General features: G+C 35.0%; 2 protein-coding genes and 1 pseudogene across 2 annotated transcripts; all 3 read right to left on the reverse strand.

Annotated features, from left to right (window-relative positions):
• Positions 1-716: 716 nt before the first annotated feature.
• On the reverse strand, positions 717-8,661 carry LOC107013597 (annotated as a pseudogene).
• A 406-nt stretch (positions 8,662-9,067) lies between these two features.
• On the reverse strand, positions 9,068-13,981 carry LOC107013598 (protein argonaute 4B-like). The gene is made up of 22 exons (XM_015213474.2): positions 13,736-13,981; positions 13,448-13,653; positions 13,103-13,324; positions 12,880-13,016; positions 12,693-12,790; positions 12,526-12,620; positions 12,259-12,430; positions 12,042-12,158; positions 11,852-11,959; positions 11,694-11,756; positions 11,510-11,623; positions 11,253-11,418; positions 11,057-11,169; positions 10,844-10,981; positions 10,616-10,746; positions 10,394-10,459; positions 10,158-10,218; positions 9,958-10,069; positions 9,784-9,860; positions 9,563-9,657; positions 9,450-9,481; positions 9,068-9,352 (listed from the first exon to the last, which is right to left on the reverse strand). Exons 1-22 carry the CDS (start codon positions 13,973-13,975, stop codon positions 9,234-9,236), a joined length of 2,682 nt encoding a protein of 893 aa, XP_015068960.2. The 5' UTR covers positions 13,976-13,981; the 3' UTR covers positions 9,068-9,233.
• Positions 13,982-14,964: 983 nt separating this feature from the next.
• On the reverse strand, positions 14,965-19,617 carry LOC107015098 (alpha/beta hydrolase domain-containing protein 17B). The gene is made up of 5 exons (XM_015215272.2): positions 19,141-19,617; positions 16,791-16,827; positions 16,456-16,692; positions 16,257-16,304; positions 14,965-15,650 (listed from the first exon to the last, which is right to left on the reverse strand). Exons 1-5 carry the CDS (start codon positions 19,440-19,442, stop codon positions 15,159-15,161), a joined length of 1,116 nt encoding a protein of 371 aa, XP_015070758.1. The 5' UTR covers positions 19,443-19,617; the 3' UTR covers positions 14,965-15,158.
• Positions 19,618-19,947: the final 330 nt, after the last annotated feature.

Genomic DNA, 19,947 nt, shown 5'->3' on the forward strand with positions numbered 1-19,947 from the left:
TATTAAGGGTGCAATAAAGATAAAATCAAATTATTTCTTAGTTTTTTTAAAAAAATTGAATAATTATTTTTAATATAGTGAACAAGTAAACATGAAAGAGAGAGTACAACTCAAAAATATCCCCCATTTATATTATATTGATAGATATATTATTCCATATACCTAGTGAGACAACTTATTCCAAGATAATTAAAGAAAAAATTACATAAATTAATACATTTTAAAAAATAATTATTAATTTTAGAGATACTTTTTATTTATTATCATTTCTAGCAATGTTTTATTAAATCTGTAATATGTATTAAAAGTGAATTATGTATGCAATATATATGAATTTTAATTGTTTTTTTGAAATATATCATGTTTGCTTGATAAAAAATTGTCACAGTGTATTATAAGTGTATTAAAATATGTGATAAATGTATTATTCTTCATTAAAATTTGTATTATATGTAAATAATAAATTGTTCTTTGTAATATGTATTAAACTTTATAAATGAATTAAAAGTGATCAAGTGAAAAAAAAAATATTATTGCTATAAATGATAAATATTTTTTTATTATAGTATATTTATGTAAGTTTCCCAAAACTAATCCTAGAATAACTTGTTCTCAACCAAACAACCATTTATAGTCTTGATTTCTTAATGCGACACTTAATTTGAGATAAATTTTTTTGAAAATAATAAAACCAAACTTGTGAACACGATTATACATACACATGAAAATTATCACCACTTTATTTTTCCACAAATAATGAACTGTTCATATAGTGCATATCCACAATCCAATCAACGTCAATTAAAGATATCTAAAAAAAAATAAGCTTAAAAGCTTAATGCTATAATGTCAGCCCTTTTTGGCATGATGTTTATATATGGACGATGCTCATTTATGGCTTCACAATCACTATGATGACCAACATTGTGCTTTAAGCTAACTAAAATCAACAATGACACTCTTGATCCTCACTGAAATCTGAATTACTGAGCAATCTTTGAACTGATATCATGACCAAATACATATGATTCCACTCTTATCTGAGGTAGCCAAAGGATTACCAAGACCACTCCATGAATAACTAAGTACAGAGTATGTGTGTTCTTTCAATGTTCTTACCATTTGACCAAATATGAACAGATCCATCAACAGAACCTGCAGTAACATAACCGTCATCGGCACTATTACAGGATCGGCTCCAATTAGATGCAACTCGATTTGCATTTGATTTGAAAGTGCCACAAATTTCAAGGGTGTGAATATCCAATAGATTGTGCAAGTTGTCTCTTCCACTAGTTAATATCATGTTTCCATATTGAGAGAGTGAAACTGATGTAACAGCCTGTGAATGTGCAGTAACTTCACAGAGAAGCTTGCCTGTTTGAACATCCCATAATCTAAGATTACCATCAAAATGACCGGAACAGAGAGTCAGTCCATCGTGCTTAAAGAAAGGCTGTTACAGTTACTGTGAGATATGATAGTGTTGTTACAGTAACCCTTCTGCAGATCCCAAACTTTTCTTGTGCGATCATATGCAGCACTCACCACATAGCGACTTGAAGATCTGCTCACATCAACTGCACAAACCTTGTTGATGTGCCAGTAAGAATATGGCGTATCCTGCCTGAATTTGCATCCCACACATACAAGTCATTTGAACTACTTGCTGCAATGATGGATTTGTTATCATGTGTAATGGAAAGATCAAGGACCGAACCCAGACAACCATAAAAAATGTTACTTAATGATCCACTTCTAGTATCCCAAATTTTAATTTCCTGATCCTGCCCACCGCTTATCAATTTACTGGACTTATACTCAAAAAGAATCGAGGCACATCCACCATCATGGGCGGGGATCCTTTGCCTGCATGTACTAGGAAAATTCTGTACACTTCGGGGGACCACATCGTCCACTTGCAGACGAGGAAAATTCTGTATACTGGCGGTCTTGAACTTATCAAGCATATTTTCATAGAGAGCATCAGACTAGCAACACAAAAAATAACAAATAAGAAAATGCAAGAGAACCATCATGGGTAAATCATTGTAAAACATATAAAAATACTGACTGAAAATATAGTTCGCCTAACCCTATTATTCTATTAGGAGAATTGAATAAATGATCATTGGCAGTGCCTTTGGATTAGCCAAACTTGTCAAAGATTTGAATTTTGTTCAGATTACATGGTAAATTTGCTGTAGAATAACTTGCTAAGAGATGGAGCTCGCCTCCTCGTTTTGGTGGCAGAACAACATGATTAAAAGTTTTAGAATGGAGAACTGCTACCAAACAGTCACTAAGTCCTGTTAATAAAAAGTTTAATGACCCGAGAGACCCTCGTACTTGGCTCTGTTTGTCACCTAGACCCTTCTACTCGCGACTTTGCCAATCGAACACTTAAAAGTTATTCAAACACGTTATTTTAAACCCCTTTTGACTGTTGACCAAGTTTATATGGTATCTATTTGCTGAATAGGATGAAATGTGTGGCTACACCCGTTTAAAAGCAAGTCAAGACAAAAATCAATTGAAAAAAATCCCCTTCTTGACTTATTTCCCCATTCCTTTACTGTTACTCTTCTTCTTCTTCCTCATAAGTTATCACTGCCCCCCTCCTCTCTCCCCCACTTCATTTATCTTTCTCCAATCTTCATCCTTTTTCTATGATACTTGTTTTTTCCTCTTAGAGATAGAAGAAAAAAAGGGAGAAGAAACAAATAAGAGAAAACAAGATTGAAATGACAAATAGATGAGAAGGTTTAGAAGAGAGAAAAAAATGAACTCTTGATTGAAAGATTAAAATTTTCTCCACATTTAATTTTGAAGGATCTTTCGGCCAAACAACTCGGCGGCGTTGATTTCTTGACAATGACTGCCTCAGCGGTGGCTATCTATGAATGAAGTGGCCGGAGAGTAGTGGGCGGAGAGATATTTTATCCGGCGAAACAATTTTAAAAGACTGATTCTGAAGATGAATATGAGATTTTCTTTTTTAAAAAAATAAAATATTTGTAATGATAAAAATGATATGACAATTTTTGTGTATGTGACAATTTTAATCTGATGTGGATAATGATGTTTCATCCACATCAGCGCAATTTAGAGATACTCATGCTCAGAGGGGTTTAAAATCACATGTTTTGATAACTTAAAGTGTTCGGTTGGCAAAGTCGTGAGTAGAAGGGTCTAGGTGACAAACGTAGCCAAGTACGAGGGTCTCCCAGGTCATTCCGCCTTAATAAAAAGGCAAAAGATGCCATCTATCGTTCATTGAATAAATACATGTCGATAAACCAATAATAAGCCTCACTACCAGTTCATTTCCAGATCTCAGAAACTTCGCACTATACTGAAATGAAATAGTTATTATGAGATGAAGATATTGGAGATACCCCTGTAATAAAATCCTACACCGATCACCACCAGCCACTCCAGCATGACGGAAAGTAAAATGTCGAGCATCTGGAGTTTCAGTATGTGCGCTTTCTTACCCAAATACTTAGAGAACCACAAGTGGTTAATATTTGAGCACTCATAAGATATCGTACTCCTTTTATGGTGGCTTTATGTCATTCATCTGTCCACAACCTAAAGGCTAGCTTATACTTAAAGTTATAAGTGTAGTTCTTTATCATTTTATTTTTCATTTTTCCCCTTCTTCTGTAGTAGTAGTTCTTCATCATTGAAGTCTTAAAATGGATAGTATGTCACATGGATAGCATCCAAGAGTGTCACCTAGTGCCTAGTGGTCAATAAAGTGAGTGAAAGCCGCGTGGAGTTTCAAATCGCAGTAGTTATAAACACTCTAGATATTTCTCCCATCTACCTAAGCCTTGATGAATAGAATTATTCGGTACCAGATACTAGTGGAGTAATCGAGGTATGCACAAGCTGGCACAAACACCACCATCATAAAAGAAAGAATGTGCCACATGGATGGGTAACAGGCACAGTAGTTGAAGGATATAAGAACAACTGAACAGGACAATTCTATTAAGTGTAGAGAAATCTCCATGACTAGAAGCCAAAATAAGGCTTCTTGAATTGGTGTTACATTATTAATTACAGTACAGTTTATTACTGCAACAGAAATATGCATCTTAGCTCTCTAACAGTAACGAAGCGTGATGAACACTCAATTTGTATGAAAAGCCAGAGGTTCAAAATATTAAAGAACCACAAATAGCAAAGCACACAAAAGGATAAACAGCAAGAATTACTCAATACCTCGTTAAGGCGCTCAGCATCCTGCATCTTCTGCAGCCTCCATCGGTCAACCAATATTTTAATTTCTGCTCTCAGAGTAACTGCTTCACGTTGTGCTTTAAGGTCCTGATTCTCTGACATAATCAATTCCAAAGCTTTGCTCTTTTCCTCAAGAAGTTCAGTTAAACGTGAACATTCATCCCTGCAGCACACTCATCAATGAAAGAATTGAGCAGTTAAACTCCATTTTGGAAACCAAAGTAAAACAGTTGAGCTCATCTTAGGACATTTAAAGTAAACTTTATATTTGTTAAATAGGGAATAGAGATACTATTTATAATCTTAAAAATGATAGTTCATTCAGAAGCTTGAAACAGAATCACCTTTTGGTAAGGATCATAACTCTAAACAATCCCTAGGTGTTCCTTTATTTCTGTCCTTCTATTACTTTTCATGTGCTTCCTTTTTTCGCAAAGGGAAGAGTGTAGTTTAGGACAGCAAATGTTTTAGGAGGATGAGAATAACACCTTGCTGAATTTAGCTCATTCTGAAGGTCCGTAATGAGACTTTCCTCTCTTGAACTAAAGTTTTTGATGCTCTGGATTCAGTTATTTCGACCAAAAGCTGCTCTGACAGTAGTGCTCGAGCTTTGTAACACTGTTGAAGTTCCACTTCAAGACTTTCAGCTTTCTCTTTCCACTCTGAACCCTAAAATCAAAGGAACTACATGAGCAAACGGACAACTTTCTCAGCAACGCATAGTTAGAAGAGAAGTGTGAGTGCAAACAATTCCACATTCACCGGTAATTAAAATTTCAATGTAGAAAGCTGCTGCATTTCATTCCTTAAGCACGATATTATTGGCAATAAGTAAACTCTACATCATGCATGCCAAGTGACTCAATACCTGGAAAAAACTACAAAATATGAACTGCTTAAAAGCCAAGAGAAATATTAAATATATCACAAAGCATTCTTAGGATTACATTTTTGTTGAAAGTCAAGAGAGTTGACAAGAATACTCATTCAAACATTTTCCACTATCATGCCCTAACAAAAGGAACACAAAGAATTAAAAAACTTCCCTTATTTGATTAGCTCAAAGCTCCGATATATAGAATCCTCTTCTATGTTGTAACACTCCATTTAACAACAGTTTTTCTTTTTCTTGTTTCAATTGGTATCAAGTTCTATCTTCCGAAACTTTATCTAGTTAAGATGAATGAAAAGGTGAAACCGTGGCCTTAAAGTCCTCCGTTCATGTTGCTGAGGTTTCAAGTTAGCAGTTTATGCTCTCAAATTAATGGCTCACATTTGCCCAATCAACATCATATCATTTAGTCTTTGTCTGGTTATGCTGACAGCATGATAGTCTTTGTCGTCAACCTGGTAGCATGCACCTCAAATCCAGTCATTTCTGATGTATGTGCAATTGTGCCATCACCAAGTCAGTCTCAAGCAGTGCAAAATCAGTTTGTCTCATGACAGGATTAGATTCTTTGAGGTAACATATTAAGAGTCAAGAAAACCATTAACAACATTGCATAGAGATTTTTCGTTATCTTACAATTATTAAGAATCAGAAGAATTAAGGAAGCTGTCTTATTTATTTGCTCCAACTGATATACAAAGAACTCTCATGTATGTCGTTAATCACTCAACTCAACAAGAGTTTCTCTATCTTCTTTTCTCTCTTTACATAAATATCAATGGGTCACTAAGGGTGTGTTTGGTATGAAGAAAACTGTTTTCTAGAAAAAGTTTTCCAATTTTCTCATGTTTGGTTAGCTTAAATATTTTTCAAATCAACTTATTTTCCTCAAATTTAAGGAAAAAATGACTTCTCTTATAAAAAAAAAAGTACTAGGAAAGCATTTTCCAAAATCATTTTGAACCTCACCCCTCAACTTTCCATGATTCCGTCCTAACTTAAGTCTCACATATCGATGCCCGATACTAATCTTGGAACCGACTCCTCATTCTCAATTCGAGACCCAACTCTCGACCTCGATTCGAAACCTAGCTCCCAAGTTTTAGATTGAGTCGGAGTCGAATCTCTAGTTAGGATTAGATGTGGAATTTTGGGTCGGGATCGGGGTATCAATTTGAGGTTGGGTCGGGCCACGCCAGCACTCGGCCGGATCCCAATTCATAAGTTGGATCCCGAATCGGATGTTGGGGTCGGGAGTCGGTGTCAGGTCTCGAGTCGGGTCTTGCGGTTGGATTTCGATTCAAAAGTTGTATCCAGAGTTGGAGGATGGGGTGGGGAGTCAAGGTTGTTGTCTCTGGTCAAGTCTCAGGATCATATTTCAGTCTGAATGTCGAACTCGGGTCAGGAGACGGGGTTAGGTCCTGGGTTGTCTCTTGGGACCGTGTCTCAAGTGGGTCATGGTCAAGATCAGGTCTCGGATCAATTATAGGGTTGGTTTTCACCTCAGAACCTATTTTCCTAAAAGATATTTCTTACTCTCTAGTCTAAAATAAAAGATATTTAAAAGAATGTTTTTCATACACAAGAACACATTTTCCGGAAAAATATTTTTCCCTCACCAACCAAACATAAAAAAATAAGTTAGAAAGCAACTTATTTTCTTGACAATTTTGATGGAAAATATTTTCCTTTCATACCAAACACACCCTAAATGTTCATTTTTCTATTTTTTAATTTCTAATTTTTTTTTCTTGTTTTATTGCCAATAAGGAGGTGGTGCCCATAACTTTTTGGGAACAAAGTCCATCCACAAGTAACTTGGTCTTTAAACCCTACCAAAACCAAGTTGTTTTCCAGCGCCAGTGTAAGCAGAATACATTATTGTTTAAAGCCCACAGTTAGGAAATTTGGGGCAAGTGAATTCATGTTTGTTCAAACAGTAAGATCGATACAAGATCACATAAAACAACAGATGATAAAATTTTGGAATTCTGCCATGATTCCGCTCAGACATAAAACCAGGGAAATCAACTAATTTGCAAGCCCAATATGAACAAAAGAATTCCACCGACACAATCAGAGACGTATGTGTGTGGCCAGGTTCATCTGAACCTGCTACTTAAGAAAAAACTTATCAACCTCGAAAATTAAAAAAAAAAACAGAAAAAAAGAGCAATTATTGAGAATAGAAGAGCACCTGCAAAACGAGAGACCTGTTGAGTGCAGCCAAAGCAGGGGCATGAGCCCCTTCTTCCACTAAATGACGCTTTCTTAGAACCTTTAGAGCATGATTTATTACTTCTTCGTATGCCCTAACACAAAAAAGCAAAAAAAATAATCTTCAAAATTCAACTGAAATCGAACAAAATCAGTTCTGGATATTGGAAAAAACTCAAGATTAAAACCAACGATAATCAACTTGCTTGAATTTTGTAAACACGTTCGTAAAGTGAATTAGTAAAAATAATATATCATTAATTATTTAACTTAGTAATTTTTTATTTGGTATATTTTTTCATGCTATATATAATCAATGTTTGTATTAGTTATATTCTTTATTGTGTATTGAAGGATATTTTCATAAATAAATATTTTATATAATGCATATTATTTTTAATATACCAAATCAAACAATGCATAAAAAATAATCTATACATGCATTACAAATACAGTCTATTGCGTATTATTTTTATATGCTCTACCAAACAATTAAATTATGCTCTCTTGTTTTCCTTCCATACTTAAAGTAAGATGGTAGTGAGTTTCCTATATAAACACCCCTCTTTTTTACGTAGAAAAATATTGTTACGTCACACTTTAAATGGACAAAATGTTTCACAATAGAGTATTAAATCTCTTTGCATTACTAATATGTGTCAATTCATGGTATTAGTAATACATTTCTCAATACACAATATAGTATTAAAATTCTTTATATTACTAATATGTGTCAATTTTTGGTATTAGACTATTAGTAATACACTCATCAACACAATAGAGTATATAAATAGTATAAATATTAATTATACATAGAAGGAAAAAGAGTACCAAAGAAGAAACTACTAATACATAAAGCTAATATTTTTATTGTTGTTTGCTAAATCACTCTACTAAATAATCCCTTAGTCAATTTATGTATTTCATGTTTACTCTTTTAGCTATATTAGTGTAGCATATTTTTCATTGTTTTACCCGAATTTTACCACAACTTTTTAGTTTCTGTTTTTTAACTTTATTTGTTAAGTTGTTTTGGATTTGCTTATTTTAAGTGATTTTAAATCAAAATATTTTTTAAACAGTTTTGAAGTGTTTGGATAAAATTAAAAAATACTTATAAATACTTATTTTTAAATTAAAATAACAAAAATAAACCAAAAGTATAAGTTTGAAATTCTAACTCATGGCTTTTAGCTTATATAAGCCAATCCAAACATTAAAAAATATTTCTTCCTCATAGGTTTGCCTTCTTTTTACTTTCTTTTTCTAACAAACCTTTTGGATGATAGTAATGACATCATTTTTTTTTGAAGTACAAAACTACTATGAACTATCTAAAATGTATTAAAATTTTCTAAAAAATAAGTTATGCTAATTAATATCTAAAAATTAGGATAATCATTCTAGTAACAATTTGAGTTTTTGGGGCTACTATCTTATCATAAAAAATCTTATAAAAGACAATTCATATTTAACATGATAATTAATATTCAACCACGTTGAAGAGTTCTGGACATAAGATAAATTATTTATGTTCAGTTTTTACGTCAAATTAATAATTACATTATATATGTTATTCATATATATTTGCATCAATTTATCATAGTTAGTTTTCTTTTTTTTCTTATTTGTTTCTCTGACTGAGCACGAAATTTAAGAATATTGACTATACTTACGTAACAACATAAAGTTTTCTTCAAAGAAGACTTGCAGTAAATAGATAGTGATCCTTCTTGTATACTGATGTAACATCCTGAGGTTTAATTTGTTCACAAAATCTGAAAGTCTTGTATGTAACTAATGCCTTTTAGACTTGCCTAATGGTTAACAGTACATTTTTAACACAAAGAAAACTGAACTTTTTAGCAGATGATCAGCAGAAAAACATTGTATCGCGCACATTTTTGTGCAACATTGGCAGTTCAGGCCCCTCAGTCTTCATAATTTCTAACATCTGAGCTGAAACCAAACGAGCATAACGAATTGGAGCCACTGCAAAACATCTTAGTCATTCAGAATCAAACGGGGGAAAAGAAATGCAAGAGAAGCAGCCTACTCTTTTACTCAGGCCACTGACTATAGTTCTTACCTTCATATATAGCACTGGTGCATCTCTGAGACCTAAAATGTTTTCCAAATTCGAAACGATCAGTGAAGTTCAAAGAATTGAGTAAAATCCAAGCATAACCACGGGGAACTTACACATAACATAAACAATGGACTAGTTCCTGCACAGTATCAGATGAGAAACCTATTTCATCCAACAGAACAAAGTAGTGAATTGGCCTGCTAGTCCCCTGCATTATGTTTTCTACATTATACAGTGAATAAAGGAAGAAGCTATGCCTGATAGGACTATGCATACGACAAAGTGTTGCTTCATGTTTTTCATCCAAAAACTGTTTTTTTAGTGAAATACTTACAACTCTTGCCGCATGTGCACATATGTAGAAGTTGTTATTATACAGCGGATGACAAATTTTAGTATCAACGACTGTTCCTGTCATTAGAAAAGTAGAGTTGTAAATTGTATTTATTTGATGCTGTGCTGGTGGTTTTACTGGTACTAGTATAGTTGTAGGCATGTGAAAGCTCACCAGGAGGAATATTGTCACTGGAATTAGCTTGGAACAACTTTGTGTGATGTCTTCTTTGTGCAACAATAAGAGTGAACTTAGGAGACCAAGTCTCATCCAGGAACTTACAGGCCTATTATGGTCCATAAAGTGGATTACGAACCTCGAGAAACAAGGCAGAATCTATATACACCTTGATCAAATGAGTTTACAGAACAGACCTTAATAATTTCCTCCATTTCGCTAAAGACATGCTTGAATTGAGATTCACCTAAACCTTGTCTGAAAAACTTTATATTAGCAAAACCTTTTACGAGTCTTTGAGGTTCAGATATGTTATGAGCCAAATCTAATTATCTTCCCTGAGGTTTCCTCAAGGATTCCGAGTACTATATCTATGTAAACAAGAAGTAATATCACGACAATAAATAAACAATGATATTAGAAGATTCTGCACCTGAATATAATAATCTGTTCAGGCTTCCTATTCCCTGAACTTGCATGAAAATCCATTAGGAGCTCCCTGGCACAAACAAAAATATGTAGCCTAAGAAGCGTTATACGACCTAAATAAAACTTCTGATATGAATCCCAACTTCTTAATCCTTTATGCTTATTAGTCCAAGCAAACCAAACAGAAAATGAAGGATTTTTTAAGGTGCAGGAAAGAATCCCTTACCTGATCATGCCTGTGTCCTCCCTATCTGAAACTGGTCTAAAGAGAGAATGTATAGTTTCGGTCTTTGGTGGTTGGATACAAGTAGATGCTCTATAGTAAGAAATCATCGGCCACTGTCTAGAACCGACCACCTAATGCACAAATATAGAGAGATTAATAAAAAATACAGCAAACTTGAATGTGCAAAATAGCCTTGCCAAACCAGACTGTTACAATAATAGGACTTACTGCAGCAACGGAGGGTAAATCTGACCGTGAAGAAGGGGCATGTGTAACGCCCATTGCTAAGATCATTGTGGGAACTTTAGAAACTAAGGGGATAGTCTTTGAAACTTCAGCTGATAACATAGAATTCAGACCACCAAGCTGCAGCACAACCAAACTTTTAGAATTTTTACAAGTGATCAACATATATGTAAAGAAGTGATTAGTGTCCCATACTTTTGCATTAATTTTTAACATAACATTAGCAAGATAAGTTTCATCGACTTTGTTCTTTGCAATGCACTGGTTACGAATTCCGAAGGTCATAAGACACTTTTTCTTCCATGGACCTAAGACAGTCAAAAGCATATTTGAGTCATACAAATACCAATAAAGTGAAAATAGTGTATCTGACTGGATATATTTCTACAACCATATAAATTAGAAAACTTTGCAGGAAGAAAGGAAAGAAGGAATCGAGGAGGATCCTTGCGAAATTTTGAAATCATTTGTTCAAACATCTTGTCCACTCGAACAGATCCCGGTTTCTTTTTATGCTTAGCATTCTCTTCGAAAACAAATGATGGTGGATGAATGTGCTGCAACAAAGACGAATATATACGCTATTAATTGAATAAGTAGAAAGGTTTGCATGTGTGTCAAATATCTGTAAGAAGTCAGTCATATCACCATTCCTCTCATTGCACCCAATTTCGCCATTTCAATGCAGAAAGCACGTATGTCATGACCAGAAGAGAAGTTCACCACAGCCCAAAATTCAATGCTTTTTGGATCTGCAAACTTCTGCAGGAGAGGTTAATGATATCCTCCTCAATCAGAACATGAACATATTAGATAAAATTCGGTGCATCACCTTGCCGTTAAAGCTCCAGCGCGAAAATCTTGAAGCAAGATTTTCCTTGTTTCCCACTCTCAACTAAAAAGGGAGGCCATTATGAACTATCTGATGTCAATATAAATATAATAGTAATAATTTTTAAAAAGGAGGTAAGATGTAACACTATATACTACCTGTGGAGGAGATAGAACTCTTCCCTCTACTTCAGTATAAGATTTATTAATTGAGATTCCACAAGCGCGCAGCATGGGGTCTGTGTTATAGTCGTTGGCTTTAAGTTCCTATTAAGGCAAGAAAAATGTTTCAATATAATGTAACCAAATTCTGAAAATATGGTCAGTCAAATAAAGTATGTGAAGCTACCTCATTTAAATGCTTCATTAGTTCTATCGGCTTTTGGCTCGAGTTGTTCACTAATAAGGATCTTTGATGTAAGGATAATTCCTTTTTGAATCGTTGCAAGGGAACCAATGAACAGAGCTAGTGAAATATTCAAGAATATACATGATTTTTCCAAGAACAAGTATCTTTCAAAAACTAGGATAACAAGAAAAACAGAAGCAAATAAAAGCTACCACACCTCAACAGGAATGAACTGGGGTTTGTGCTGGCTCCCCACATTGATGCATGGCAAGTTTGATGAATAACCGAGTTCTATTCCACACCTCCTAACAAAATATTCATAAACAGTTAACTCAACAGTCTGGCCATTGTCATTTTGATTATTGGATCCCCTCGACCGCAGAAGAAACCTGTTCAATAAACAGCATAATGGTAAGAGAAAGAAATTATAGGATATTACAGAGTAGAACAACTAAATCTAACATTTTAGAAGCTGAGAGCTTACTTCTCCTCTTTACATGTCCTGTTGCTAAGTCCAGTGATTTTGTGTTCTCTATCGGAGTGTAATAGCTTAATTCTGAGATTTTTCAAGATTTTCGCCTGCAGCGGTAGAAACAAGAAAATTACACTCAGTTTCAACAAATCCAAGAGAGTGTTTAAAGCTGAGGCGACCTTTGTCCAGTCGATTTTGAAGGGAGTTTCCACATTTTGGTTGGCCATTAAAAAGTTAACTAGTGAACCTGGCTGTATAAGTGTTGTAGTAGATGTATCTGTCCAAGTTAGGTAGAAAGCATCACTAAAACTGTTCCAAATGTTTCGAAAGGAATACAAGGACCCAAAGGAAAGTGCATTAACTTACCAAGGTTGAAATATAATCCACCTTGAACAGATTGGAAACTCGAGTGAAAACCTCGGCATCCAAGGATACCACCAGTCAATTCCATGAAGTTCTTCATCTCATTGGGGAAGTACGATTGGCGGAGCAGAAGGCAATTCCTGTTGAGGACCAAAAAAGGGAACGAAAGTCAAGAGTGTTTGGATGGCTAGAAATAGCTCTTGGTGGATCAGTATGCAGTATGCACCTTTTTGCATTAGAGTGTTGCAAAATGGTGTCTAATGCTATCAAAACTTCATTATTTCTTGATTTTACTCCATGGTTTCCATCAGGCATTGTCTTAAAGGGGATGATGGAAACAAAGTTTATCTGTATTCTGAAAGTTTTGAATCGGGATATAATCTTCTGCCTCTTTTGATCACCCTCACTTAATTCTCCATCGCCACTAAGGTTGCCATCCGTCTTGCACCTAAAGTCGAAGCCAATCATCCCAAAAAGCAAAAGGAGAGAGAGAATATTAGAGAAAGAAATGATGCTAGATGAAATATTACCCGCTCTACGATCAAATGAAATGCTTAAAGACTTCATATACCTTTTTGATGTTGCAGCATCAAGTACAACAGTGAAATCTAGCTTCTTCTGTGGTAAAAGACTAGTTGTGAACAAGCTCTGTTGCCCATCAGAAGCAAATACTTGCTCTCCTAACTCAGAGCTGTATATCTCCCAGAGTTTATGAATCACTTTTCTAATTAAGTTGCTTCCAGTTACAGGGTCCCCATTTTCATATAGGATATTAACCTTTCACGAGTTAAAAGAGTCATAATTAGCTCCGCAAATTTAACTTCCACTTAGTAATCAAACCAAGAAAAAATGAACTTACATTGTATGAATATAGTTGGCTTATGCCACCTTGAAAGCATACTCTAAAATAATTTGTCAGCAGATGTATCTTCTTTCCCTTGACCCCCGGACGAGGTCTGTTCATCTGATTAAAGTTTGGCATCAATCTCTCACTAACTGAATCGCAACCTTTCCCTGGTTCAGCTTTTATAGGAACCACACCTGAGGGAATTTCTTTAGGAGGTGGTGGCAAATATGGGAATAACTCCTTAGACGCCATTGACTGCTTCCTAAATTGTACAGAATACAGCTATATCATCTTATGAAAGCATAAAAGAAATGAACAAACTATATGACGAATTAGACCATGTAGAAGTATATTCATGTTTCATCAGATAATCAAATGGAAATACTCGAAAGAAGATTGTGAGAACAAAACAAGCTTAATATGTTCACATACTTCTCGTATTAGCTATGACGACAACAATATGCTCTTATATCATATTGAAAAGAAAAGAAAATTACCTTGAGATGAACCACCTTTATAAGATGAGAACAAGCAGCAAATGAAGTTTCAAACACTTAACTGTTTGGTGAATGTTTTCTTCATTTATAGTAGTCTTAAAATACACTTACTGAGGAAGAGCTGATAGTACAAAAGGATAGAAGGTACAGAGATTCATCTTTATCCAATGATTATTGATGTTCTTGCTCCTTTTCTAGCGAAAGACGTACCGTAGAAATTCTGGGCAGTTTCACATGTTTGGTGTACTTCCAAAAGGTTAACAGATCATTTGAGACATTCATGTGCAAAGTATAGTACTTGTTTCTGCAGATATCAGTAGTGCAATATTCCAAAAGACAGTAAAGGGATGCATGCAAGGCTGCAATACCATCCTCTCCAAATCGCACACACCTTTCACTCCCAATTTCTCTCGACTACTTCATCAAGGTACCAGATTCTTTCCAATAACACAAACACTGGGTAACTCGTCTTACCAAAGCTTAAACAGATGAGAAGAAATCACTTTACCCAACGATAATTATGTTTTTCCTTTGAGTAAATGTTCTTCCATCAACACAAAGTAATTAGTACCATGAGTTACCCAACTAACTAGTTGCAGGTTAAAACCACAAAAGTAAGCAAAGGCCTACACAATTGAGAATTTCTTGTTACTACTACTATTTAGGGACAAAAACTTTAAAATCCCTAAACATGAAGACATACTGCTAATAAATTCAGCAATGCGGCTTGATGAAACTCAAAACTGTAATGAGACGCCAAACTATATTTCTCATTTGTTCTTTTCATAACAGAAAGAAGAAGCACAAAGAAGAAAAGAAACAGATAGGCTCCGTTGAACATTAACTAAATCACACCCGATAACCATAAATTAATTGTTAAAGTTGTTGCACTATTATACTCCCCCACAATTGACTTGAACATGAAATTTACAAATATATCAACCAGCTCTTATTCTATCTAGCCAGTCCACACTTTTTCGTGCTTTTTCCATTTGCTGGTCGATGCTTCTTCGAGGCTTCTCAAAGAATTCCACGCTCCTCCTAGACCTCTCTACTTGGTCAAAAGACATCCTTAACTTCGAAATTTTATCATCATTAGCATACTTGTAGTCATAGTTTTTCAACTTTTCCGGCTTATCAGTGCTTTTTCTTGGTTTCTCCCTCCGATCAGTGCTTTTTCTTGGAATTTCATAACAGTCTGTACTCTTCCGTGATTGTTCAGGCCTGTCAACACTTTTTCTTGATAAGTTTCTCTGAGAAGGTGGTTTTTCAACTGTAGATACAAACTTCTTCAGATGTCTAATGTATTCGGGGTATAGTTCTAAGTCGCAATGTGTTCCCCCTTTGAGCCATAATGGTTCATATTTTTCCTGGCATAACTCCCATAGCTGTTTCCCATGGGAGCAGTCAACAACTTCATCAGAAGTGCCCTGCACGACATGAAGAGACTCATGTAAAGACTGCAGAAGCTAATTACTTTAGATGAGAATACAAATAAAACTATTGAGTAACACACATGCAGAGAAGGGAAAAAAATAAATAAATGGGAGTAGGCAAATCCGATGATATAAAGCTTGAATAGAGTAGAATGGATATAGAGGATTCATACGGCTAATCCCAAATAGTTGGGGACTGACGCTTAGTTAATTAATCGATTGAACTGCTCAACAATAAACATGTTTCACTTCCTAAAAAATGTGGCCTGTTAACTAGTATCTTTTTTCCCATCCCAGTGGAGGCAGGGTGGAAGTATAAAACCATTTCATGCAACTCCAGTAATGTACTGGCCTGACTGTCATTTACTATTTCCTGTTAAAACCTCTTGTTTCCTTCTTGAATGGTTAAACACGGTCCTTCAGGCTCAGTTTCTTCCTAGTAAACTACCATAATGTCCCATTACACAGAGCCTCACCAAGCATGTTCTGCATTATCTATCAATATTTTGCCAGTTAATTATTTTAAGAAGCTCATTTATTGCTACCACCACACAATTTACTATAGAAAACTGGTGGGTACATGACGAAGTTTATACTTACATGAATGATCAGGACAGGGCATTTAACCAATGGGATCTTGTCAATGTTCTGCATAACGCAAAAAATAATTCAAGTTCAGCAACAGAATTTTTAGTAAGTACTATTTTATAACAAACACAACATAACTACCAGACACAGGAAGGTGAATCGTACAGCTATAATATGAAGAGTTGACTAGATCAATTGAAAGTTATTTTACCTTATAAATGTCAAACCAATATGTGCGTTTGACAGGATACATGACCCTTAAGCCTGACAGGATTGGACTATGCAAAATAACTGCTCTAAGTCGAGGCAAACGAGCAGCAAGGTCCGCGGTGGGACCACTTCCAACAGATTGTCCATAAAGGATTATATCTTCCTGCTTTGCGCCATAACTCTCTTCAAGACACTTGTATGCAGCTTCAATATCGGCGTAAGTGTTCTGCTCACTTGGCTGCATAAAACATTTGGAGATCAAATTCAATTCATGCACTTTAGCACTTAATGCAGAGACTACCTTAAGTATTCCAGGAAAATTCTATTGCCAATTACCTTGCCAGATGACTGTCCATAGCCAGAGTAGTCATACCTACATCATTAAAAACACAAAACAAAGAATTCATAAAAGCTATCTTCCGACAATTCATTAGCTCAATGAAGAGAACAATTAATCTTATTTAATTGTGCTAGATCCTATGAGGAACTCAGACAAGATACATGCCAGATCCCTGAACTGGGAAATGTTTGAACAGAAAAGATGAAACTTGTTTGAGTTCAAAATCATCAACTAGCAAATGGATCAAGCATCTCGGATTCCTCTAAGATTTACTTTCTGAAATTGTCATCTGTTGGTAGAAACTTGAACTAACATCAGCATACTCATTACTAATAAATATTTTTTTCTTTTTTAGAAAGATGACACGAGATTAAGAAAGTAAACTTTACAGAACCCCAAATAATGTGAAAATGATGGGAAATTATACCAAATGGGACATGCTTGTAAGGGGCACATACCGAGATTCACAAAAAATCTTGTGGTGTTAGTGAGAGGGCCTATCTTTAAAGACATGTAGGTCAACATACCCCATTCTGTCAAATGAAATATCCTAGAACAGAATTGATTTGTCACGAGTTCTGTAAAGGTATTATCAGCAGAACAGAAAAGAGGGAAGTTTGATTGCTCCAATAGAAGCTTGCTTTCATACATTTGTGACCGAACTTTCTAGATGACCTTTAATAGGGGTAAGTTCCAAGGGGGAGCGATCAATCTACACAAAACCCTCTCAGTATCTCTCAATTGAAGTAGTCAAACCAAGCCACACAGGAACCATTATTTACAAAAGCAAGACCAATGCTGAAAGGAAAAGCTTATCATCAAACAAAATCAGTCCTTGCTTCTCTCCCAGTCATATATGCCTATTTAAGGGCATGTTGCATCATAAACCCCTTTCCTAAGCGATGAAAAATAAAAATGATTACAGCAATCTCGAGAGGTTCTGGACTTCTACAGAACACATAATTAGAAAACAAAAACCACCAAGGAAACTCATTATTCTGAATTTATGTTTCTTCTTCTAAAATTAATCAATACCAACATTTCCATCAAATATCCTAGTCAGGGTGTTGTTGTCAAAGAGAACTCTATTCAAGATTAAAGTGGATATTCCACATATATCCTTCTTTTTTTTCTTTTTTCTCATAGTATGCATAGGAAGAAAAGGACATTTATCTTCCCAAAGTAGTACATAGGGCTCCTTTAAAGTTATTAATCTTTCAAGTTCATGAAGATTCAGCGTACATATCTCAAAAGTCAAAACTAAGGTATTGGCAAAAAGGGATCCCTGGAAACTACACATCAAATTCATAAGAAGACATTCTTTACCACTAAGCGTAATATGTTTATCCCTCGACAAGGAAATTTTGGCTGTATCTCCGCATTCTAAATTTCATTGTTTTGCAAAGTACACTGCCCCCATATCCAAAGCCGGAATTGTTCAGAGAATGGAATGGAACTCCACATATATACATCAACCTTTAATCAAACTGTAGTTGAAGGTCATATAGCTTCGTAGTACCAAAGGTAGTGATTTCACCACATCTAGCTGCTTATTCGCATACACTGTACTGGTATATTGGAATTACCTTAAATCCATTACATGAGACGTCAGCCTCGCTGTCCTTTACGCCACCTTTACATTTATGGAAGTTGGTATTTCTCGCATCTTTCCCTTTTCAAATCCTTCAAATGAGGGAATTGGTGTCAATTTCTACCTCTAATTGTATTTCACTAGGTTATCAGTTATCAGTTTAGATCCAACACTTTGCTTTTTCGAAGTCGTTAAAAGTCATCTTCACAAACACCATCTTGGATACTGTCCTGGACCCGTAAGTCCTTAGATCTAACACTATCACTAGCATAAAATCCAGAAGAAACAAATAAATCACTTCTACTATATTTGAATTATACATAGATGAGTGGGAAAGGGGAAAAGTAGAGGCCTTTCCCAAATGATGGTTAAGTAAATGAGGACAAAAACTCAAAAGAACCATGTAGGGTTAAATTTAATATGCATCATGAAATTAAAGCATGAGATCACATAGGCAAAGATTCAATTAAAGATCAAGTCTTCGAAATTTGACAACTCCCAAAAGCCAAAACTTCACATTACTGAAAAGACAATTGGATAAACACTGTTTTAATCAAATCTAAAAACATCCATTAGCATTAACAATTAGCGATAGCAGCCTGAGAGAAAAGGCTCCATCTTGATATTGCCTCGTAATTATGAGAGATAGTAGACCCAAGGAATTGTTTGTTTTACTGTAGCATTCTAATTTTCTGCAAACAAATTTGGCAACTGAAACTGCAAATAGAAAAAAAGAGAGAGAATAAAAACCCTACCCCATGAGATTGACTTTCAGATGGATGCTAAGCTGAATAAAAAGCTCATACATCTGTCCAATATCAGCAGCGTTTCCGTGTGAGTAAAGTAAAGTGGTAGTAGCCATAGGGTAACGAATATAAATTGCGAGGATCTCGTTTCCCCTTCGAGTAGGAAGCTTCAAAACGTCAACATTTTCCCGGTGAGGAAAAGTATCAAGCAGCAACAAACCAGTAAGTTGATCAGTAACAACCCTGTATGAAGGCGGATTAGGTGGGAAGAAAGCCAACTTGGCCGCCATGGAGGAGGTTACCCCACCCATATTTAGGAGTAGAAGAAGAAGTTAGTTAATTGGAATGGAAGAGGACATTAGGTGTTTGCAGGGGCCTTTGTTTGCAGGGAAGAGGAAGAAGAGATAAAATAATTACTCAGAAAAGTGAAAGGAGTGACCCAGCTGTGATGTAAACTATTCATTACACAATGGCCTCATGTGCATGCTTACTTTTTTGTGAGCTTATTAATATGGTTTTCTGCTTACTATTTTTTTCATTATAATAATAATGCCTCATTATCACTGGAAAAAAAAAATGGCTCACAAACTTGCTAAGCGTTTTTGTTATCGAGTCATAATACATAAATATGATTGTTGATTTGGTATTAGTTGAATTTTTAATTATTGAATATATATAAAAGATATTTAAATTTGTATAATATTAAATGTAAATATATTTATCCTACATTACACGCTACATGACAATTTCATATCCTACCTAATTTCCAACGTGTATTATGTCATATAGGTCTATTTATTTAATTTTATACAATTT

The sequence above is a fragment of the Solanum pennellii genome, chromosome 3, assembly GCF_001406875.1.
Source record: "Solanum pennellii chromosome 3, SPENNV200".
Taxonomy (NCBI): Eukaryota; Viridiplantae; Streptophyta; class Magnoliopsida; order Solanales; family Solanaceae; genus Solanum; species Solanum pennellii.